This window comes from Amblyomma mixtum, chromosome 3, assembly GCF_055824585.1.
Source record: "Amblyomma mixtum isolate Tamu chromosome 3, ASM5582458v1, whole genome shotgun sequence".
In the NCBI taxonomy this organism is placed as follows: Eukaryota; Metazoa; Arthropoda; class Arachnida; order Ixodida; family Ixodidae; genus Amblyomma; species Amblyomma mixtum.
Genome location: NC_143014.1, coordinates 59,639,569 through 59,664,418, shown reverse-complemented (window position 1 = coordinate 59,664,418; position 24,850 = coordinate 59,639,569). Strand labels below are relative to the sequence as shown.

General features: G+C 46.8%; 1 protein-coding gene across 1 annotated transcript; it reads left to right on the top strand.

The window, feature by feature from the left end:
• Positions 1-4,221: 4,221 nt before the first annotated feature.
• Positions 4,222-24,436, top strand: LOC149350347 (uncharacterized). The gene is made up of 5 exons (XM_089579370.1): positions 4,222-4,805; positions 5,431-5,595; positions 14,670-18,416; positions 18,961-19,125; positions 21,688-24,436. Exons 3-5 carry the CDS (start codon positions 18,102-18,104, stop codon positions 21,790-21,792), a joined length of 585 nt encoding a protein of 194 aa, XP_089435496.1. The 5' UTR covers positions 4,222-4,805; positions 5,431-5,595; positions 14,670-18,101; the 3' UTR covers positions 21,793-24,436.
• The last annotated feature ends 414 nt before the right edge of the window (positions 24,437-24,850 follow it).

Genomic DNA, 24,850 nt, shown 5'->3' with positions numbered 1-24,850 from the left:
CTGCACCCACGCGTCAGACAAGCGGAACTGAGTCACGAGATCGCGGAGCGCGGGGGCACCGGAATAACGGCGACCGTGACCCTGTCCGCGGACGTCACGGTCGATGTTAAGTACACAATTGAAGTCGCCGACGATGAAAGTGGGGTAGGGATCAAGGAGGAATGAGTCGAGGCGCTCAAAAAAATCGGTACTAGTCTGCCGTGCTGGCGCATATACAACCAACGCACGTACCCGCCGCTGGTTTAGTGTGAAGTCGACCGCAAGAGTGCGGCCGTCCAGCCCGAAAGTGCAATGAGCACCCGCGCGCAGGCAGGAGTTTACAAAAACGACACCAACACCGCACATATGAGAATCAGTCAACGAAAAATAAGCAAAAACAGAAAACCGGGGTGGTGAAATTCAGCACATCAAGCGAAGTACGGAAGTTGCATTCCTGTAAAAACAGGATGTCGACGCCCCTAGCCCTGGCAAAGTGCATCACCTCTGTCTGTCTGTCTGTCTGTCTGTCTACGGATTGAAATCCCCGAACATTCAGGGAGAGGAGATGCACAACCGCCATGACTGCCAAGAGCACCGACGGCATAGCATACAACCTAAAGAGCGCTGCCATGGGCGGCGCTTGGCGCGCGCGGCACTTTTTTGCTAAAACGTTCGTTAACAGTCCCTTCGGATTCCGATGATTGGGGGTGGGCACGTTTGTAGTCGGGTCTTGAGAAGTCCATATTTTCGGGGTCATCGGCGCTTGTGGCCTCGCTCACCGGTTTCTGCGTGGTCTTGGCGACGCTCGCAGCTGAAGCCGATGCCGACGCCAGGGCCGCCGATGGGAGGGTGTGGCTGGCTGGTGACGGGAAGCGCGCGTCGTCCGCACCTCGAGGAGTCGTCGGCCCTGACACCTGCCCGCACGTCAAGTCGCCTGTCAGGCGAAGCGGCGTGACCTTATCCGGTACGTCCACCAGGTCGCCCGACGCCACGCTCGACTCGTCGCTGCTGCTCACGGTGTCGTAGGTGTCAGTGCCGGGAAACGGCACCAAGGGTTCGGCAAAAACTGCAGCGAACGGCTCCACCTCGTTTGAAGGCGTCACCTCGCGCTGCTCCTTCACGGGCACCTCCGTCGCGGGGGCGTGCTCAGGCTCCCTCGGGCTGCTGGTCGTAGGGTCCGCGTCGGCAACAGGCGTCCGGACGGTTGGTGTGCTCCGCGTTTCTGCGGCCACATTGTCCTTGCTCGGTTCCTTCCTCGAGGCGGCGGCCGCCGCATAGGACCGTGGTCGCAGGCAATCCGCTGTGGCGTGGCTTCCGCCGCAGCGCCTGCAAGCCGCTCCGCATCCGGCCGTGTCGTGGCCGAACACCTCGCAGCGAGCGCACCGCGGCGTTCGACACGCCGCGCCGATGTGGCCGTCCTGCCCGCAGCGGGAACACACCTTCCGGACGCCTCGGTAGTCAGCCCTGGACGGTCAGGAAGTTCGGCACCGCCTGCTTCATCTCGATCCGGACCACGCGCGTCCCGTTGCCGACGTGACGACGGCCCTTGAGAACGGGGTGGGTGATGTCCAGCACCTTGCCGTAAGAGCTCAGTGCTGCCGCCAGCGCCGCATCTCCCACGTACAGCGGCACACGAAAAGCCGTCACGTGGACCACGGCGGGACCCACGCAGGCTACTGGGACGGAAGTGCCGTTCACGTTGAAGGCGCCTTCCACTAGCATCTTCTCCGCCGCCGCAGCCGAAGCCAAGGCGACGCAGAACTTCATGCCTCCATGGTGCTGGCGGCTCTCTAGCCCTTTCGGGCCGACAACCGACTCGATGCCGTCGACGATGTCGTCAGCCGTCGCGTCGGAAGTGACCTGAAACTGAAAACAGTGCGCCTTTGGGGGCGGCGCACGGAACACCGGAGAGGCAGCAGGTCCCGGGCCTCCCATGACGTCACGGGCGGCCGACTGGGCTGCTGCTTGAAGCTCACGAAGTTGCCCGAGCACCGGCAAAGGCACGGCGCCTGGGCGGGGAGGCTGGTTGCGGAACCTCGGGGTCGCAGTGCATCCGAGGCCCGCCTGCACTTGTCAAAACTTCTCAGCAAGCCAGCGCCGAAAAATCGCTGGTTCTGGACGAGCTCGGGCAGCAACAAGCGTGCTCGGCGGTCGTCGAACTACGAATGTCAGGCTGATTATGATGATGACGCTGTTGCGTGTCATTCAGGCGCTCAACCTTGTTGTTGTTGTGACTGAGAGAAGGATGAAAAGGAAATTGCACGGGCCAGCCTACTGGCTCAAGCCGAGCCACCACCGCTGCCTCGTGCAGATAGAGGAGAGTCAAAAGATCAGAGGAAAGAGCAAAAGGAAAGAAAAGACGCGCGTCGCAGCAACAACTGCGTCCGCCGGAACGGACGCTGCTCAAAAAACAGATAAGCGGCCGAAGCCGCGCTCGCCGCTTGAGGGCCTCAACGTGTAACAATGACAAGAGCTCAACAGTGACATCTTTTACCACGCTTGAGTGTATGATTCGGTTCTGATTAATTTACACCACTTATGCTAATTTTTTCCACAGGCCTGTTAGCTGAAATTTCTAATTACACACGTTAGTATTGTTGGCTGCAGTGTTTGTGGGTCTGAAAATTGAAAAGGCAGTCGCGACTTTTGCGACTTGTGGCGCTCTCTGACGAACGCTACAACAACCACATTGTCCCGCGCATGGCCTCCGAAACGCGTGTGACTAACCTCAGAGGCCATGACCCGCGGCATTTCAAGATTTTTTGCGTTCGCATTGCGCTCGGTTTGCGCTTGTCTCGTTCATATTGTAATCCCTTCTCGTTAAGTTAACAGCATGGACACAGGACGCAAAAGAGGTACACAGCACGGGCTCTATCTGTGTTGCGAGTCTGCTTTTACGGGCGTCCGCACAACTTTTTCCAGGGAAAGGGTGGGGGGGCACCCGATGTCTGGGGACGGGGGCGGCGGTAGGTTAGCTCCAAAAAGGAACTAGTGCATAAATAATATGCACTAGTTCCCCCCTAAATAATACCCCCCCCCCCCCCCCCTCCGGACGCCCATGCCTGTGTCCGTGCTGTTTTCTCACCATGTCCTCGCCTTGATCACACTGCGAAAAAAAGGTAGTCGACAGCAGCACTCACCGCCCCTTAAATTGACGTCATTCTGTAAAAAAAAAAAAAATCAAGGCCACTGCGTTTGTTACATAGGCGGTGCGATCTGGGACTTCAAAGCTCTAAAGAGGTCAAGAGAAAGTTATACGCGCATAATTCTCACCGTCAAGAATATTAGACGCGGTGTCTAAAAGGTATATTCGACGTACCCAGTTCATTAATCTCATTAAAAGTACGATGAACGTCGTCATGGGTCCATGCATAATCACATCCAGCGTATGTGCATCATGCTTTTCCCCGCGAAGCGTAAGAAAGTTTTACATCACGACATTGCAACGAGGATTCGCCCATTCTTACATCTATATACGATTGATGCGGCGACAACGATCGAAGCATAGCTCGTGCTCGTCAGCGCTGCATACAATATATATATGCTGAAAAACCACTGAGATATGCACGCAAAATCCGCGATGATAAATGAACACGTTAATGTCCACAAATAGTCGTCATCACGGCCGGTTGTGCGCTGCGAGGCTCCTATGCGAGGGCAGCGCTACGCTGAGTGCGCCATATGCCATTCGCTCTATATATGCCTTCGCACTCCGGCTTCCAACAGTCTCGTAATCTGTTACCTTTCTGTTCCATCACGATTTTCTACTGCATAGGAGGTCACCTTCATCCACGCATGTGTATTTTGGATGCTGCAAGCCTATAAGTGATTTTAATTTCTTCGATCAGAAAGAAGTTAAAAAAGTAAGATGTGATGCGATCAGAAAGCGCAGTAATGGCGTGAGGCATTCACTTTCAGTATGGTACAAACGCATATGGAAATCGGCAAAATGTCAACAGAACGCCACGCAGTTGTTGTGGGCGTCTGGCTGTGGATCATTGACTAAACACGCGTGAAGCATTGCGCGCCGGTTTGAAGGAGAAAAAAAATGTTGCACGCTTCTTGCGTGCCTTCCGGGCGCAGCCGCCGGGCAATGCGCACAATTCAATTTACACCCCTGCCACCAGGAGGCTGTCTTCGACCAGTACTGTTTAGGTCATTATGTGTACTCGTGGTACAGCACTGAACCCTATCTTGGAGTATATATAGCCAGTATTTGAGAGCCTCAACGTGTAACAATGACAAGAGCTCAACATTAACATATTTTACCATGCTCAAGAGTACGATTCGGTTCTGATTAATTTAAGGCACTTATGCTACTTTTCTTCACAGGCCTGTTAACTGAAATTTGTAATTACAGATGTTACTATTAGGCACGAGACTAAAATCCGCCGGCAATAGGAATGTGAGGTAGTCCTTAGGTTTCCCTAGTTGCATTGAACTCCATGTGTTTTGAAAGTACCTAAAAGAAGACGAAGATGTCCCTAGTTGGGTCTAAACTGTCTTCAGGATTTTTTTTTTGCCACTTTTGCCTTTGTCGTCAGCGCAGCGGGAAGATCAACATGTCGGGCAGCGTGCGCGCTGCTGCCGTTGGTGCCGTTGGCGACAGCCAGGTGAAGTTTCTGGAGCGAGTCCGAATCCCGCTGCAGAGCACGGTAAACGTCGTCACCTTTAGCTTCGGTGGAGCCACGACGGAGACGCTGCCGGGTCTTGTCCGGGGACTTCGCCATCGGCATCAATTAGGTTTCATTGGTGTTTACGTCGGCGGAAACGATTTGTTCGTTCGAAACAGCAATACAGTGTCAACGATCGTTGCACGCCTCGAGGTAAGCCACTGTTACTGTTGTTCGTCATGGTATGCCGCGTTTTGTAGTCTCGAAGTGAAGCACTGGTTAGTGCGTGGGATCTGTATTGTGTTTAGGGGCATGCTGCCTTGCTGTTCAAAATTGACGACAGAGGATAAAATTCCTTTAAGCAAAATACACATTTTGTCCGCGATTGTACTTGGTTCACTAGTTGCTACAGTGTGCAGATAGGGCTCCTTTCTCCTTCTGGAGCAGTTCATTTTTCACCTATCCCAGCAAACCAAAAACCTCTCAGAGACGTCTAGCTAGACGTCTAGCCAGACGTCTCTGAGGGGTTTTTGGTTTGCTGGGATGCTTGTGTAGTTTGGTGACCCACAATGCGGGAGCTTGCTTTCGCAATGCTGTGGAAGTGCAGGTTAGTGTCGTACTTGTCTTTGAAACTGTAGGGATCACTCTGTATAGAACTTTCAAATAAAGCTGGGAGTTGTTAGTCTGTGCATGTCATTGATGCTGGAAAGTGCTGAAGAGGCAGATGTGGAAAACATGTGCTTGCACTTTGCATTCTTCTGCATTCCCGATGTAAAAATGGTCTTGCAAAAACAAAGCATTGTTGTTCACTGCTCATGATCCAATATTTTCTATGCAGGAGACTGTGGCAGAAGGGAAGCAGTATGCAAGCCACATTTTCGTCTAAAAGGTAGTGCCCCGAGGGAATGAACTGGGGCGTGACAAGGGGGCTGACCGCCTTCACCTGAACAGGCTTCTGGTGCGGCGCCTTTCCAGGCTAGCGGCCACAATTCTCAACGTTGATGTAAGCGTGTTTTACATTCCAAAACTGTCGTGTACTACTTATTCATAGCTTGCACTGATGTCAGGGAGAGGAATTCTAGGATATGCTTCCATGCATGCTGATGAACCACTAGCTCCTGCAGTATGCATTCCACATCATTTCAGCACGGCAGCACGCTATATTTCGGTAGTCCAAGTGCAGCAATAGCTGCGGTAGGAAACACCCGACGAGCAGAAATTTTCTCGCTGTGTGAGCGAACGAAGCCGCACTGAACAGAGCGATAAAGCTTGACTGTGGCGTGCATTTAACGTGCCAACTTTGACCACAAGAACCGCTACCATCAAGTATGGGGTGCACTCTTCATAACAGGTAAATTCACAATTTCGACTGTCGTGTATGTGACGATGGTGAAGCTAGGAAAGCGCCAGTGGTTAACCGGATGTTTTTTGTTGAAATGGTGACCACTTCGAGGAGACAAAGCTTGACTGGGCCCCATCGCATGAAGATTTCGCACAACGCCAGCACACAGTGAGACAATACACAGTGAGAAGAGGCAAGCTGAGGCTCATGCAAAAACAGCATGTGAAGGCCAACGTAGCAGGGGCGCCGATTAAGCCATGTGTAGGGTGCCTTGATGCATCATTCCATATTGAAGCAGGTAGGCGATGACAATGAGCGATTGAACAAGTGGAAGGAGATGAAGACTACAACGAAGTTCTGGCTGTGTTCTCGGTGCCGCTCGGAGCTGTTCCCTTCGCTTGTGTAAATAACTTTAAATATATTCTTTCTCGCAACAATATCGAGGAACCCTAGGCATACGCTGATCTTTTTTCATCCCGCCCACAGCTGATGGCAGAAATGCATGTTTTTGTGAATTGTCTTTTTTTGCAGCAAAAAAGGAACTAACATTTACTGGTAGTGCAACATTAACGCCTCGAGATGAGTTGACCCAGCTCGAAGAGCCTAAAAGTAAAGAAAGTTTTCCTCTGACATCTAAAGTAGAACTTCGCCTTCCTTGAGCTTGCATTGTTGACAAGCTCTCACCTACGTACTAACATGGGAATTGTGCGATTACGGTGATTTGTGTACCTTCAATCGACAGTCGCAAAGTAGCTGACAATGTGTGTATTTAATGTTCACAAACAGGCTACCGCCTGTGCTCTTCTCTGCTTCCAGTCATGAGGGGCCAGTTTTCTTGCACTGTCAAACCTTTTCCTCGCATTGAACGTGCACTGACACGATCAGTTGCCATTTTTAGCCCTTGTGAAAGGACTGTGCACTCAGAAGAGAAGGCATTTCCATGCACAGAAAGCAAAGGAGCTGGTTGCAGCACAAAACTCATCTGTTTATCCGCGTCTTGAAGCATGAGTGGCAGCCAAGTGGTTCCTAAACATGGTCGCCGTAGTAGCAATCTCAGTGACGTGACGTCATGATCAAGCTATGTATAACCTAGGATGGCTCACATTGTTCTCAAAGCAGTGTTGCACATCTACCAATGCAGTGTACTGCCAGCAGACTGCAATGAAGCTGGCCAGCTTGCATGACTTTTGCAGAGTTGTTTTGTCATTTTTGTTTTATGTTGCTTGTCCTAGAAATCATCTGATAGCCACTCGATTCTCCATACATGTCATCATTTTTACATACCTCTGCTTCTTCTCGGCAGTATTGCGTACCTAACCTTCATTTCCAGGAGCACCTCTGACACTTTCGCTTCCTTTGTGCATGCAGATATGAGGTGCATTCAGTGGTAAGCTGGAGCTGGATTTTTAAATTTCTTTTACAGAAGGTTTAATTAAGGTACTAAAATAATCACATTTCTAGTACTCAACACAGCCCTCTTTTAAGTCGTTTTTTTTTGCCAGTTCTTGGCAAGTGCCTATATTGTGAGGAAAAATTATTATTCCAAATCGGTTAGCACCGTTCATGCATTCCTGAGTGACCTTTGTTGTTGTGGGACCTCATAACGCTTTACACATTTTGAAGCAGGACAAACACAAGCAAACTCGGTGGTGTGAGGATGGTCGAATACAAAGAATGTGGGATGCCTCAAAACTGCACTTCCTCAATAGTTGACAGTCTGTGAAGCAGTTTGTTGTGTAGAATAGTCACGACGGAGACTGTTGTTGGCAGCCAGTGCCATTTCCAGCGAATAGCAGGCTCGAGCTGACCCTGACCCTGAGCTGAGTACAAATAGTCACACTGCCTCCTCTAGGCACGTGTTGTTCTAACATCAGGCCCTTGTGTACCGAGAATAAAGTCAACATCAGTTTGCCTGCAGATCACTCCATGTGCAACCTTGTTGGTTTTGTGAATGTGCTGTGGCATCACTCCATGCTTTCTTGCTTTTACATAGATTAGAAGTTCCCCGCAGGGAGGCGTCTGCAGCATGCAGACGTTGGTGAGTGGCGACACCACGGGGTTAACCCGAGCATCCGCAGGGACATCCTCGCAGGGGGATGATGGTGAACAATGCGTCACCACGGACCCGAGCATCCGCGCTTAGCCGTGCGTGGCATCGCCGTGTCCGGGGAAAAGGGGATCCTGGTGGTTGAGCCGATGCCGAGCGTTTGGACCCTTAAGGCCCCTCGGCGGAGGCAACACACCACTTTGGCCCCAGCTTCCTGTAGACGGCACCTCCGGCCTGACCCAACCGGAGGAAATCGGCAGTCGCCTTTTCCTGTCCTCCCCTCTATCTTTCACTTTCCTATTTCCTTTCTTACAACCTTCCTGTATCCTCCTCTCTTCTTTGTTTTTTCCTTCTTTCCTGGCGGCGAGGGTTAACCGTGTGTGACCAACTACCCTGAGTTGAGTCATATTAGGTTATAGTTAAGGTGTACAGCTGGCGTGGGCAGGACTTGCTTTCAAGTTCCTGTCGCGTCCCCCTGTTGGACTCCATGGTGGGTGGCTGGCACCATGACCGAAAAACCTCAATTTTTTATGGCTCCCCCCCTTTCAAAACCTGATCGCTCTCTTAAAAGAGTGCGGAACGAGGCAGCAGACTTTTTTTCGAAAAAGAAACCTACATTCACAAAGTTTCATGTGATACATAGCAACAGTGACGAAAAGCAAGCTCGAATAATATCCCCATTCCTTGTAACCAAATGTTTAACAGATACCTTAGGGCCTGGCTATAAGGTATCAAAAATGACCAGCGGCGACCTACTTCTTGAACTACGCGAGAGCATCCAGTGCTCAAAACTCTCAAACATCGATTCCATAGGGGACATCTCTGTCTCCGTAACTCCCCACCGATCCCTCAACACAGTCAAAGGCGTAATCTCAGAGGCTGACTTCATCCATCTAACAGAAACCGAAATGCTTGAAGGACTTTCCGATCAAAATGTAATTGAAGTGCACAGAATCAAAATCCGTAAAGACAACAAAGAAATAGACACCAAACACATGGTCCTCACGTTTAACACCAGCAGTTTGCCCGAAACGATCGATGTTGGATACCTGAAAATCACCGTAAGACATTACATACCCAATCCCCGTCGCTGTTTCAATTGCCAGAAGTTTGGCCATGGCTCGCAGAGCTGCCGCGGCCGCAAAACCTGCGCGAAATGCGCATCAAAGGACCACCAGTCTCAGGAATGCGACGCAGCACTACGCTGCGCAAACTGTGAAGGCGACCACGCTGCGTACTCCAGGGCGTGTCCGTCCTGGAAAAAGGAAAAAGAAATCATCACCATTAAGACCAAAGAAAACATTTCATTCAAAGAAGCGAGGAGGCGTTTTGCGCTTACCAACACATTCTCCTTCACAGCGAAACCTAACTTCGCTGATGTGGTGCGCGGGGGCGTAGCACCACACAGCACTCCGGCACCTGCCGAGGCCAGTTCTACTGCGCCTGTGGCAGGGCCACCCACGCCCCAGGCAGGGACAGCGAAGGCTGCTCTGCCAACTCCAAGCCAGGGAGTGCCGGCCCATGGGTCGACACCCCGCAGGACTTCCCCCCGTCGGGGGAGGCCTGACACTCACCCACCCGCGGCTTCCCCGCGGTCGTCCAGCACCTCTTGCGAGGTAATGGACCAAACTCCCAGCCCGCCTGCTTTACAGCGGCGGAACAGCTCCCTTGAGCGGAAAAAAGACAGGACCGTCATAACGGCCCCAGAAAATAAGTAAACTCTCAAACACTCCTATCCCAAACATAAATATGGCTTTTCTGGTTCAGTGGAACTGTAGAGGAATGTTGAGGAACTACAGTGACATAAAAGATATTCTAGGGTCAATCTCGCCCGTAGCTTTATGTCTTCAGGAGACCAATCTTGGTCCACAACATGCAAATATCCTGAAACACTATAAAACTTTTAGACGCGATCGTGAGCAGGCAAATAGACTCTCTGGAGGCGTCGCGATTGTCGTGCAAAGCGGCGTCCCTGCTCGAGAAATCACACTCAAAACAAAGCTTGAAGCTGTTGCGGTCAGTGTTGTCAGCCATAAAACAATTTCTATCTGTTCTGTATATATTCCTCCACATTTTACATTAACAGTCCACGATTTACAAGAACTTGTCAATGAACTTCCAGAACCGTATCTAGTAGTTGGGGACTTTAACGCTCACTCCCCTTTTTGGGGAAGTGAGCACCGTGACTCTAGGGGTCAAATAATTGAAGATTTTATCCTCACAAATAACGTATGTCTTTTAAATACAGAAAAGGCCACATACTGCTCCCCTACCTCGGGAAAAATGTCCTTTTTAGATTTGTCGTTTAGTTCACCTTCTGTTTTTAATGATTTTAACTGGGATGTCATTAACAATCCATATGGCAGCGATCACCTCCCTGTACTAATCACTTTAACATCCCCACCGGAAATAATCCCCACAAGGCCACGTCGCTGGAAGCTCCACCTCGCCGACTGGTCACTTTTTAGAGCAAAGGCAACTTTAGAAAATATAGTTTTAGAAAATCTTACTATCGACCAGATAAACGAAAAGTTTACTAATTGTATCATAACTGCCGCACTCACAGCTATTCCTCAGTCGCAAGGAGTGACGCGACAAAACCATAAAGTATGGTGGACAAAAGAATGTAAAGAAGCTAAAAAACAACAAAACAGAGCTTGGGGTAAATTCCGTAGGTATCCGACACATGAAAATCTCTTAATTTTTAAAAAGGTAAAAGCTAAAGCTCGGTACGTCCGTCGCAGTGCCGAGAAAGCTTCATGGCAGAATTATGTTTCATCTATCAACAGTCAGATCCCATCTAAAAAAATGTGGGAGCAGGTTCGAAAATTAAACGGTAGCTTTTCACCATTCACAATTCCGCTTTTAACAACACCTGGCACACAAACAAGCATAGAGGAACAGGCAGACATATTGGGGGAACATTTCACTGCAGTTTCAAGTTCATCACACTACACGCAGTCCTTTTTAAAATACAAAAATACAGCTGAAAAACAGCGGCTGCCAACAACTGGAGGTGCAAATGAAAAATGCAATAGTCTAATTACCCGCCAAGAAATCAACAGAGTACTGTCTGCCGGAAAAAAAACTGCTCCAGGACCCGACCATATACATTATGAAATGCTTGCACATCTTTCTGAGCCTGCCATAGAAGCACTTTTGAGATTCTTCAACACAGTTTGGATGTCAGGGAAAATACCTGTAGCTTGGAAGAAAGCTATTATTGTACCGTTTCTTAAACCTAGTAAACCCCCAACCTCTCCTAGCAGTTATAGACCCATAGCCTTAACCAGTTGCCTCGCCAAATCCTTCGAAAGTGTCCTAAATATAAGACTAACCTTTGTTCTTCAATCCTGTGAACTGCTTGATATCCATCAGTGTGGATTTAAAAAAGGATGCTCCACTACAGATCACTTAGTCCGCCTTGAAAATACAGTCAGAGAAGCTTTTATACACAAACAACACTGTCTTAGCGTCTTTTTTGATTTAGAGAAAGCATATGATACAACCTGGAGGTTCGGGATCCTCCAGGACTTAGCTGAGCTCGGCATCCGTGGCAGAATGCTTAACTCCATTAAAGACTTTTTGTCTAACCGCTCATTTAATGTCCGCCTAGGCTCGACCCTTTCGAGGGACTTCATTCAGGAAAATGGAGTTCCTCAAGGGTGCATTTTAAGCACAACTCTCTTCGTTGTAAAAATGAATTCTATTAGAAAAATAATCCCAAGGTCCATTATGTATTCAATGTATGTTGATGATCTTCAGATAGCGTGCACATCTTCCAATATATCCACATGCGAACGACAAGTACAGCTTACAATCAACAAAATGGCAACATGGGCAGACAAGAATGGTTTCCAGTTCTCACCACAGAAAACAGTGGCCTTACTTTTTTCACTCAAACGAGGCTTGCACACAAATCCAACATTACACCTCAACCAAACCGAGCTGCCTTTCAAAAAGGAACACAAATTTCTAGGCATCACCTTCGACAAAAAACTTACTTTCCTGCCTCACATAAACGCACTGAAAAAGAAGGCGTCGCTAGCACTGAACATACTGAAAGTCCTATCACGCAAACACTGGGGTTCTGATCGGGTATGTCTTCTACACATTTATCGCTCTGTAGTACGTTCCGTTTTAGATTATGGTTGCATAGTGTATGGATCAGCAAGGCCATCGTACTTGAAGCGACTGGATCCTGTGCACAATTCTGGATTGCGCCTTTCAACTGGTGCATACAGGACGTCACCAATAAAAAGCCTGTACGTAGAAACCAATGAACCACCACTTGCAGACAGAAGAACAACGCTCACATGCTCATACATTTTAAAGATCCGTTCCCAGCCTAAACACATCTGTTACCCACTCGTTACAAAGTGTCCATCTCGAACACTATTTACCAACAAACCTCTAGCAATCAGACCACTCCTTCTCCGCTTTGAAGAGAAATGCCAAGAACTAGATATAATGGACACATTGCCTAATATTGCCCGCAAACGTGATCCACTCCCGCCTTGGTACTGCCTACCATCTGTGTGCGACTTCACATTAACACAATTTCAGAAAAAACATACTCCACATGAACAGATATTACAGGAATATTTAGCACTCAACGAAAAATACGGAGAATACGAAGCATTTTATACCGATGGATCAAAATCGGCGCACTACGTGGGAAGTGCTATAGTTCAGAATAATTGGGAAAAAATAGTACGGCTACCTGAGTGTACATCCATTTTCACCGCCGAGTGTTACGCAGTCTTGGTGGCTGTAGAAAAAATAATAAATGAGAACATTCAGAACAGTATCATTTACACTGATTCTCTGAGCATACTAACCTCACTTCACCATAGCAATGCAGTCACACCACTAATCGGGGATATCATACATAACATAACAAGCGCCGCAATGCGGGGACGGGACATAAAATTTTGCTGGGTTCCCAGCCACATTGGAGTCGCTGGCAATGGGAAAGCAGATGAATGTGCTGGGAAAGCTCGAAACAAAGAAATAAAGAAAGTGTACGTTCCCTGCAAAGATGGTATGAGGTTGGTGCAGTGCAGATTAGGAAATGGATGGCAGTCGCAATGGAATATCGAAAGAAATAGTAGGCTACATTTAGTAAAACCCATTCTAGACGAATGGAAGTCGTGCTCACACCAAGAACGATTCATCGAAGTTATTTTGTGCCGTCTCCGTGTGGGACACACGCATCTCACACACAATTTCCTGCTGGCAGAGAAAGGGAAACCTGTTTGCGAGCAATGCGGACATGAACTTGCTGTAAACCACATACTGCTATCATGCACAAAGCTTGAATCCTTAAGAAAAAAATATTTTGCTACATTTTACAAAGAACATATCCCATTTCATCCAGCGTTGATTTTAGCTGAACATGCACCTGTTAGTATACTTGATGTTTTTGGCTTTTTAAGGGAAGCCGGTGCTCTTCAAAACCTGTAATGTTCTGACCCTGTGCTTCTCTACTTAGAGCGATGCACCTCAGCCACTTTCTCGGTCCTGAGAGGGAGGCTGAGGTTTTTGTCTGAGTGGTTGGTGGCCTCGAGATCCTTGGCAAGCTAAGGATGTCCACGGAGGTTGGCCAACTTTTGAAAGCTTCTGCAAGCAGCCATTTCTAAAGAGTTTGTATTTGATCAGCCAGGTGGTGAAAATAACTTTTGGGCCCTTTGCACCACCGTTTTTATCAACTTTGTTTTCACATTCTGCTCAAGCCAATCTTTCCATACCTTGTTCTTGGCGCATGATAGCCTTAGCTGCTTATGCGCCAATAAACCCAACACAACACAACAAGATTAGAAGTAAACCTAGCTGTGATTGTGTAAACAAATTGACGCATTTTGGGCAAGTTATAGCTGTTATACTTGCAAAACCAGCAAACTAAAATTGCCACTCGCCAGAAAAGCCGCAGGGCTATACTGTAACCAGAGGCATCCATTAAGAAAATAATTGAATTCCAGTAGTTGTTTCGTATGTCGTGGTATCTCTCTACGCAAATGACTTCAGCCCATTTGATTACATCCTCCGTGTTTGTGGAAATTTTTGCTTGTACAGGCGAGATTTGATAGTGTTGCGGTCACGTTTGCATATGTGGACACAGTGCCTGAAGAAGATATAAAAAAGAAGGATCATTGCAGTTGGCTGATGGAAATGGCCTGTGACAGTGACAGCTGTATGTAGTTTCTTGGCCATTTCCAGCTTATGAAAGCTCTATTCAGTCAATGTTGCTGTTTTGTTATTAGAACACAGCAATCAGTCGATATAGGCATACTTCACTTTGACCTTGGTGTTCTTTTCAACTCTGTTCACATTCTTATGTCTGCAGCTGTATGCATCAGCAGTCTTTATAAACCCATTGTATGGGTGAAAGATTGCGCCCTTTAGTTTTGCACCCACGCAGTTACTATTTGGAATATTTCTTTGAATGAACTTCCTCTTTTCATCTGCATGTGATGAAACTGCACCTGCTTTGTCTCTAGCTACTGATGCATGACAGGTGCGTGCCAGTGGCCTGAAAAACCTTGCCATTTTTCTGTATGCCTCTTTCCTTAAAAAATTACATAGCTCGTACAAAATATATGTAGAGGTACTGGTGTTGAATGATAATTTCCTGTGCAGCCCACCTGATCATAATTATGCCTATTTTTCTCGCACCTCTTCCTGACAGCTCAGCGAGAGCCAAACCTGGAGATGCTTGCTGTGGACTGGTACAATGTGTGCCGTGTTCGCAGCATACAAGCACTGGCTTTTGTTTTGAGCATTGTGGCAGGACTGAGGAAGCTGCAGCCCGGTTTCAAGCATCATTTTGTGTTTTATGTCGGGCCAAGGGACACCACCGTGGAGAATGTGAAGGTGAAGGATTCAGATTTGGGTTCTAACAGTTCTTTGTACTGTTTCAGTGAAATGTTAACAGTTCATTGAACTGTTCTAACAGTTCATTGAATCCTAACCTGAATCCTAACCTGAACCTTGTAAGTGAACTGGCCTCCCTGGTGGCATTATCTGGCATGCAGTAGTCATTGTTGCCTCTCCTTATTCTTTTGAGATGGAGAAGAACTCACCATCTCATCGTCATTTCAGAAAGTACGAGCTGTGACTCGTCTGTTGTGCAGTGGCTTTTCAGTGGCACTGAAGAATTGTGTCCTGTTTCACAGCTCCTGGCTATGCTCTCCAGTAATCCAGCACCTTATGGTGGACCTCAGGATTGCACATACATGCGAGAGTGCAACAGAAAGTACAATGACGAGAAACAGCTCTTAGATAGAACAAGAAGCCACTGCACAAGAAGCGAGCAGCATCTCACCTCACTGACCGTGTGCACGGCAGTTTTACAGCAGACGACGGTGCTGTCAGTTTATGACATCACTCTGGCTGCTTCAATATGGCTGTTCTAGCTGAAATGCATACGTAGGGCCCTACTTCTTTTTTAAGTATGCATAATAATGTTGTGGCTAGTAGCTGCAATGTAAAAGCATGACTTGTTGGTAGACCATATCATGACCCCTTTAAGAGTGTTCACTTGATGCCTTCTGCATGACTGGTCTCAGTAATGGTGAAGAGTTCTGTCAAATTTATTGGTCAAGAGTTCTGTCAAATTAATTTATACAGGGAAAAAATATGAAAGTAGTAGATGCAGTGCTGCTAAAGGCACTTGTTCATGGCAGTTGCAAGGGTGTTGACCTTGATTCTGTGTGGTTGTTGCTTCTCAAGTTAAAAAGGATTGCCAAGTGGCTACGGATCCATTGACACCTAACCAGCAGTCTCTGATATGTCAGCCCATTCTCTTGGCATGGAAGGCATGGACATGGTCTTAAAGTGAACTCCTGGCTATCAGAACTTAGCTTTATCTGGTAGAAACCAAAGTTGGCATCAAGCATGGAGAGGTACTTGGCAACTTGAATGAAGGACGTGTAATTCTCTTTGAATTGACTGGTTTAGTTTGGTCAGGTTTATGCAGAGCCATATGTCTTCTGGTGGCTTTTGCACGGGCACAATTGGTACACACCAGTATGTATGACTGTCTGCTTTTGTAATAAGCTCCGAGCTCTGAAGCAGTGGAGTTCCTTATCAATTGCTGGCCCCATGGGGAACAAACCTCTGCATGAGATCACCTTCTTTTCAGATGAACCCGTATACTTTCCACACATAGTTCCTAGGCAGTCCTGGGAACATTTTTGCATTGTTGTCTTTGTGTGTGATGACCAAAAAGTGCGTGATGACCAGCGCTTTAACTACAAGAACTCCTGTCCCAATAGGGAAGTTTTTGGACCTTTCACGACATGAACATCTGTGAAAACCATTTTCTTTGCATATAATAGTTGCATAGAATTTGTTCTAAGCATGTAGAGCAAATTACGTCTGTTCCCTCTGTTCGCCCTTTGAGTCCTTCGGCTGTCTTGAGGCCTTCTGGTTTCAAAACAAAATCCCCCTACGACATCTGTGATGTCAGCAAGTCAGAATTGGCATGCACTTTGTACGCATTTACAGTGCCGTTGGCAAGTATGCCTTGTGAAAGTAGCTGAATCGACGACATCGAGAAACTGGTCACTTTTTCAGGGCCTCAACCTCTGCCACATGGGGATTACACCCATGCACATCTTACATACATATGCTTCCAAGTCTGTAACTGCACTACTAGTGCTGCATTTACATAGTCATGATTCTTTTATTGTACCGCAGCGGTGGCCTAGTGGTTCAGCATCCACCTCACATGCGGGAGGTCCGGGGTTCCATCCCCAGTGCCGCCGGGTATACCCACTGGTGATACAATGGGGGCAAGCTTTCCCCTGGCCTGGTGCTCAGCTTAATCAGGGTGAAATGCTTGGGGAATGAGTCTTTGACCCCACCTTGAGTAGAAAAAAAGTACCTTGTGCCATGGCGCTCTTTGGCCGCAGATGCCCTTGAGCCATAAAAATTCACTATCATCATCTTTTATTGTGTATGATCATTCAGCATCAAAATGGCATGTTCATTGTGCCCAAAGGCCCTAGATTTTTGTGCTTTAATGAGTTTGAAAGGTAGAGATGTGGAAAATGTCAATGCGTGTAGTGGTGAAGAAATCATGACTATGGTTTTGTGTTGTGAAGCCGTGGTCCTTGTTGACTTTTCCATCACTACACATTCCGCAGTGCTATTGCCTGGTACCATTCATTTTAGTTTACTGCTAGTTACATGTTTTGTTGCAGTTTTTTTTACTCTTCTGCTCTGTGCTGTGCTCTTACCATTTGAAATGATATCCATTCACCACACGTGCAAGGTCCTGGCAGTGTTTTGTGTTGATTTTCGTGCAATCCTCCTGGTGCCCCTGAGCTACTGACGGTTGTCCACTGCTGGGGAACCGGGCTACATGAAGATGAAAAATAAACAGTTCTGATTTTGAGATGCTTTGTAGACTCCTCAGTGATTAGCCACTGCAGTGGTATGCTAGCTGTGAGCAACTACAGAAAAAGGCTGCTTTGTGTTCCTTAAAGCTGTTGCGAAAGGCATTGCTTACTTGTAAAAATGTGAAAAGTTAACGTGGGTGCTGCTGTTAAATACATTACCAAAGGCCCATTGCTGTGTGACTTCTCATTGAAACTAGTGCATACCTCCAGAAATGTGTTAAAAGTGACTGCAGTAAAATGCTGCTTATACAGCACTGTTCACTGCTAATGCATGGTTACCATTATTTTTACTCGTCTGTGCATTGCACTTCAGCCTGCAGCTGCAAAGTGCAATGAATAGCTGCACTGATTAACAGGAACTTTATGAAGAGTGCAATTTCGCACTGCTGCAGTGATGCTAGATCCTAATTTGGCAATACATGGCTGCATCATTCAGTAATACATTTTTATTAAACCTGGTTGGACGGTCATACGGCCAAGACAGGACCTGGTGTAGTCTAGATACTAGCTTAATTTTGCCAATTATACCTTGCGGGAAGCCAGAAATGATGCATGATGCTGAAAATCAATCTATGCTGACATGTATTTTTATCTTATGTACGACATGGAATGGCACGAGACTAAAATCCGCCCGCAATAGGAATGTGAGGTGGTCCCTAGGTTTCCCTGTTGCAATGAACTGCATGTGTTTTGAAAGTACCTAAAAGAAGACACAGATGTCCCTAGTTGGGTCTAACCTGTCACCAGGATTTTTCTTTTGCCCTTTTTCCACTTTTGCCTTTGTCGTCAACGAAGCGGGAAGATCAACATGCCGGGCAGCGTGCGCGTTGGCGAGAGTCCGAATCCCGCTGCAGAATACGATGAACGTCGTCACCTTTAGCTTCGGTGGAGCCACAACGGAGACGCTGCCAGGTCTTGTCCGGGGACTTCGCCATCGGCATCAATTAGGTTTCATTGGTGTTTACGTCGGCGGAAACGATTTGTTCGTTCGAAATAGCAATACAGTGTCAACGATCGTTGCACGCCTCGAGGTAAGCCACTTTTACTAATGTTCGTCAAGGTGCGCCGCGTTTTATGGTCTGGAAGTGAAGCACTGGGTAGTGTGTGGGATCTGTTTTGTGTTTAAGGTCATGCTGTTTTGCTGTTCGAAATCGGCGACAGAGGATAAAATTTCTTAAAGCAAAGTACACATTTTGTCCGCGATTGTACTTGGTTTACTAGTTGCTACAGTGTGCAGATAGGGCTAACCTTCTCCTTCCGGAGCAGTTCATTTTTCATGTATGTTTGTGTTGTTTGGTGACCCTCAATGCGGGAGCTTGTTTCCGCAATGCTGTGGAATTGCAGCTTAGTGTCGTAGTTGTCTTTGAAACTGTAGGTCTCGTTCTGTATAGAACTTTCAAATAAAGCTGGGAGCTGTCAGTCTGTGCATGTCATCGATGCTGGAAAGTGCTGAAGAGGCAGATGTGGAAAACACGTGCTTGCACTTTGCATTCTTCTGCATTCCTGATGTAAAAATGGTCTTGCAAAAACAAAGCATTGTTGTTCACTGCTCATGATCCAATATTTTCTATGCAGGAGATTTTGGCAGAAGTGAAGCAGTATGCAAGCCACATTTTCGTCTACAAGATAGTGCCCCTAGGGGACGAACTGGGGCGTGAAAAGGAGGCTGACCGCCTTCACCTGAACAGGCTTCTGGTGCGGCGCCCTCCCAGGCTAGGTGCCACAATTCTCTACTTTGATGTAAGCGTGTTTTACATTCCAGAAATGTCCTGTACTACTTATTCATAGCTTGCACTGATGTCAGTGAAAGAAATTCTAGGATATGCTTAAACCACTAGCTCCTGCAGTATGTATTCCACATAATTTCAGTACGGCAGCACGCTATATTTCGGCAGTCCAAGCGCAGCAGTAGCTGTGGTAGGAAACACCCGACGAACAGAAATTTTCTCGCTGTGTGAGCGAACGAAGGCACACTGAACAGAGCGATAGAGCTTGCGTGTGGCGCGCATTTAACGTGCCAACTTTGACCACAAAAACCGCTACCATCAAGTATGGGGTGCATTCTTCATAACAGGTAAATTTGCAACTTCAACTGTCGAGTATGTGACAATGGTGAAGCAAGGAAAGCGCCAGTGCTTAACCGGATGTTTTTTGTTGAAATGGTGACCACTCAACTAGGTCGAGGAGACAAAGCTTAACTGGGCCCCATCGCTTCATGCTTTGTGCGAAGCATGAAAATTTCGCATAGTGCCAGCACACAGTGAGACAATACACAGTGAGAAGAGGCAAGCTGAGGCCCATGCCAAAACAGCATGCGAAGGCCAACGTAGCAGGGACGCTGATTAAGCCTTGCGTAGGGTGCCTTGATGCATCGTTCCATATAAAAGCAGGTAGATGACGAAAATGAGCGATTGAACTAGTGGAAGCAGACGAAGACGACAACGAAGTTCTGGCTGTGTTCTTGGTGCCGCTCGGTGCTGCTCCCTTCGCTTGTGTAAATAACAATATATTCTTTCCCGCAACAATATCGAGGCACCCTAGCCATGCGCTGATCTTTTTCATCCCGCCCACAGCTGACGGCAGAAATACATGTTTTTGTGAACTCTTTATTTTTTGCAGCAAAAAAGAAACTAACACTTACTGGCAGTGCAACATTAACACCTCGAGATGAGCTAACCCAGCTCAAATAGCCTAAAAGTAAAGAAAGTTTTCCACTGACCTCTAAAGTAGAACTTCGCGTTCCTTGAGCTTGCATTGCTGATGAGCTCTCACCTATGCACTAACATAGGAATTGTGCGATTACAGTGATTTGTGTACTTTCAATCGACGGTCGCAAAGTAGCTGACAAAGTGTGTATTCAGTGTCCGCAAACAGGCTAACGCCTGCGCTCTTCTCTGCTTCTAGTCATGAGGGGCCAATTTTCTTGCACTGTCGAACCTTTTCCTCGTAATGAACGTGCACTGACACGATCAGTTGCAATTTTTAGCCCTAGTGAAAGGACTGCGCATTCAGAAGAGAAGACATTTCCACGCGCAGAGAGTAAAGGAGTTGGTTGCAGCACAAAACGGATCTGTTTATCCACATCTTGAAGCATGCGTGGCAGCCAAGTGGTTCGTAAACATGGCCGCCATAGCAGCGATATCAATGACGTGACGTCATGACCAAGCTATGCATAGCCTAGGATGGTTCACGTTGTTCTCAAAGCAGTGTTGCAGATCTACAAATGCAGTGTACTGCCAGCAGACAGCAATGAAGCTGGACAGCTTGCATGACTTTTGCAGAGTTGTTCAACCATCTGATAGCCACTCGATTCTAGTCTCCATACATGTCATCATTTTTACATACCTCTGCTTCTTCTTGGCAGTATTGCGTACCTAACCTTCATTTCCAGGAGCACCTCTGACTTTCACTTCCTTTGTGCACGCAGATATGAGGTGCATTCAGTGGTAAGCTGGAGCTGGATTTTTAAATTTCTTGTACAGAAGGTTTAATCAAGGTACTAAAGTAATTACATGGCTAGTACTCAACACAGCCCTCTTTTAAGTTTTTTTTTTGCCAGTTCTTGGCAAGTGCCTATATATTGTGAGGAAAAATTTTTATTTCAAATCGGTTAGCACAGTTCATGCATTCCTGAGTGAACTTTGTTGTTGTGGGACCTCATTACGTTTTGCACATTTTAAAGCAGGACAAGCACAAGCAAACTCGGTGGTGTGAGGTTGGTCGAATACAAATGATGTGGGATGCCCCAAAACTGCACTTTCTCAATACTAGTTGACGCAGTTTGTGAAGCAGTTTGTGGCGTAAAATAGTCGCGGCGGAGACTGTTGTTGGCAGCCAGTGCCATTTCCAGCTTATGAAAGCTCTATTCAGTCAAAGTTGCTGTTTTGTTATTAGAACACAGTAATCAGTCGATGTAGGCATACTTCACTTTGACCTTGGTGTTCTTTTCAATTCTGTTCGCAGTCTTATGTCTGCAGCTGTATACATCAGCAGTCTTTATAAGCCATTGTATGGGTGAAAGATTGTGCCCTCTAGTTTTGCACCCACGCAGTTACTATTTTGAATATTTCTTTCAATGAACTTCCTCTTTTCATCTGCATATGATGAAACTACACCTGCTTTGTCTCTGGCTACTGATGCATGACAGGTGCATGCCAGTGACCTGAAAAACCTTGCCATTTTTCTGTATGCCTCTTTCCTTAAAAAATTACATAGCTCATTCAAAATATATGTAAAGGTACTGGTGTTGAATGGTAATGGCCTGTACAACCCACCTGATCAAAATTATGCCTATTTTTTTAGCACCTCTTCCTGACAGCTCAGCGAGAGCCAAACCTGGAGATGCTTGCTGTGGATTGGTACCATGTGTGCCGTGTTTGCGGCATACAAGCACTGGCTTTTGTTTAGAGCCGGGGAGTGGCCGCCCTCTTTGGTTCTGAGCATCGTGGCAGGACTGAGGAAGCTGCAGCCCGGTTTCAAGCGCCGTTTTTTATTTTATGTTGGACCAAGGGACACCACCGTGGAGAATGTGAAGGATTCAGATTTGGGTTCTAACAGTCCTTTGAACTGCTTCAGTGAAGTGTTAGAACAGCTCTTTGAACTGTTAACAGTTCATTGAATCCTAACCTGAACCTTGTAAGTGAATTTGGCCTCCCTGATGGCATTGTCTGGCATGCAGTAGTAATTGTTGTATCTCCTTATTCTTTTAGGATGATGAAGAACTCACCATCTCATCGTCATTTGAGAAAGTACGAGCTGTAACTCGTCTGTTGTGCAGTGGCTTTTCAGTGGCACTGAAGAATTGTTTCCTGTTGCAGTACCCTTGGCTATGCTCTCCAGTAATCCAGCACCTTCTGGTATATCTCAGCATTGCACAAACATCCGAGAGTGCAACAGAGAGCGCAGTGGTGAGAAACAGTTCTTAGACAGAACAAGAAGCCACTGCACAAGAAGCGAGCAGCATCTCACCTCACTGACCGTGTGCACAGCAGTTTTACAGCAGACAACGGCACTAGGCATCACTCAGGCTGCTTCAATATGGCCGTTTAGCTGAAATGTGTACGTAGGGCCCTACTTCTTTTTTAACTATGCATAATAACATCGTGGCTAGTAGCTGCAGTGTAAAAGCATGACTTGTTGGTAGACCATATCATGACCCCTTTAAGAGTGTTCAGTTGATGCCTTCTGCATGACTGGTCTCAGTAATGGTGAAGAGTTCTGTCAAGTTTATTGGTTAAGAGTTCTGTCCAGTTAATTTATACAGGGAAAAAATATGAAAGCAGTAGATGCAGTGCTGCTAAAGGCACTTGTTCATGGCAGTTGGAAGGGTGTTGACCTTGATTCTGTGTGGTTGTTGCTTCTCAAGTTAAAAAGGATTGCCAAGTGGCTACAGGTCCATTGACACCTAACCAGCAGTCTGATATGTCAGCCCATTCTGTTGGTATGGAAGGCATGGACATGGTCTTAAAGTAAACTCCTGGCTGTCAGAACTGAGCTTTATCTGGTAGAAACCAAAGTTGGCATCAAGCTTGGAGAGATACTTGGCAACTTGAATGAAGGATGTGTAATTCTCTTTGAATTGACTGGTTTAGTTTGGTCAGGTTTATGCAGAGCCATATGTCTTCTGGTGGTTTTTGCACGGGAACAATTGGGCGCACCGGTATGTATGACTGTCTGCTTTTATAATAAGCCCTGAGCTCTGAGGCAGTGGAGTTCCTTATCGATGGCTGGCCCCATGGGGAACAAAACTCTGCATGAGGTCACCTTCTTTTCAGACGAACGTGTATACTTTCCACACATAGTTCCTAGGCAGTCCTGGGAATATTTTTTGATTTTTATCTTTGTGTGTGATGACCAAAAAGTGCGTCATGACCTGCGCTTTAACTACCAGAACTCCTGTACCAATAGGGCAGTCCTTGGAGCTTTCACGACATGAACATCTGTGGCAACCATTTTTCTTTGGACATAATAGTTGCACAGAATTTGCTCTACGCATGTAGAGCAAATTTCCTCTGTTCGCCCCTTGAGTTCTTCAGCTGTCTTGAGGCCTTCCGGTTTCAAAACAAAATCCCTCTACGACATCTCCCAGCAAACCAAAAACCTGGGTCTGTGATGTTGGCACCCGATTCAGAATTGGCATGCACTTAGTACGCATTTACAGTGCCGTTGGCAAGTATGCCTTTTGAAAGTAGCTGAATCAACGACATTGAGAAACTGGTCACTTTTTCAGGGTCTCGACCTTTGCCACATGGGGATTACACCCATGCACATCTTATGTACATTTGCTTCCATTTCTTTAACTGCACTGCTTGTGCTGCATTTACATAGTGATGATTCTTTTATTGTACCGCAGAGGCGGCCTAGTGGTCTGAGCACCCGCCTCGCATGCAGGAGATGCGGGGTTCCATCCCCATTGCCGCCGGGTACCCACCGGTGATACAATTGGTTCAAGCGTCCCCTGGCCCAGTGCTCGGCTTAATCAGGGTGAAATTCTTGGGAAGTGGTCTTTGACCCACCTTGAGCAAACGAAAAGTACCTTGCGCCATGGCGCTCTTTGGCCACAGATGGCCTTGCACTATAAAAATTCACTATCATCATCATCTTTTATTGTGTATGATAATTCAGCATCAAAATGACATGTTTATTGTGCCCAAAGGCCCTAGATTTTTGTGCTTTAATGAATTTGAAAGGTAGAGATGTGGAAAATGTCAGTGTGTGTAGTGGTGAAGAAATCATGACTATGGTTTTGTGTTTTGAAGCCGTGGTCCTTACTGACTTTTCCATCACTACACATCTCCCAGTACTATTGCCAGGTACCTTTCATTTTTGTTTACTGCTAGTTACATGCTTTGTTGCAGTTTTTTTTACTCCTCTGCTCTGTGCTGTGGTCTTACTATTTGTAATGATATCCATTCACCACATGTGCATGGTCCTGGCAGTGTTTTGTTCTGATTTTCGTGCAATCCTCCTGGTGCCCCTGAGCTATTTATGGCTGTCAGCTGCTTGGGAACCGGGCTACATGGAGTTGGAAAATAAACAGTTCTGATCTTGAGATACTTTGTGGACTCGTCAGTGATTAGCCACTGCAGTGGTGTGCTAGCTGTGAGCAACTACAGATAAAGGCTGCTTTGTGTTCCTTAAAGCTGTTGTGAAAGGCATTACTTACTTGTAAAAATGTGAAAAGTTAACATGGGCGCTGCGGTTAAATACATTTCCAAAGGCGCATTGATGTGCAACTTGTGACTGAAACTAGTGCATACTTCCAGAAATGTGTTAAAAGTGACTGCAGTACACTGCTGCAGTTATACAGCACTGTTCGTTGCCAATGGTTACCATTATTTTTACTCGTCTGTGCATTGCACTTCAGCCTGCAGCTGCAAAGTGCAATGAATAGCTGCACTGAGTAACAGGAACTTTATGAAGAGTGCAATTTTGCACTGCTGCAGTGCTGCAGGATCCTAATTTT

What these genes read in the sequence shown, in the direction of transcription:
- LOC149350347 (XM_089579370.1), top strand. Translation starts at nt 18,102, where the DNA reads ATGTCCCTAGTTGGGTCTAACCTGTCACCAGGATTTTTCTTTTGCCCT. An exon ending in CGATCGTTGCACGCCTCGAG is followed by an intron (nt 18,417 to 18,960) that starts GTAAGCCACTTT and finishes TTTTCTATGCAG; the next exon opens with GAGATTTTGGCAGAAGTGAA. An exon ending in CCACAATTCTCTACTTTGAT is followed by an intron (nt 19,126 to 21,687) that starts GTAAGCGTGTTT and finishes CTATTTTTTTAG; the next exon opens with CACCTCTTCCTGACAGCTCA.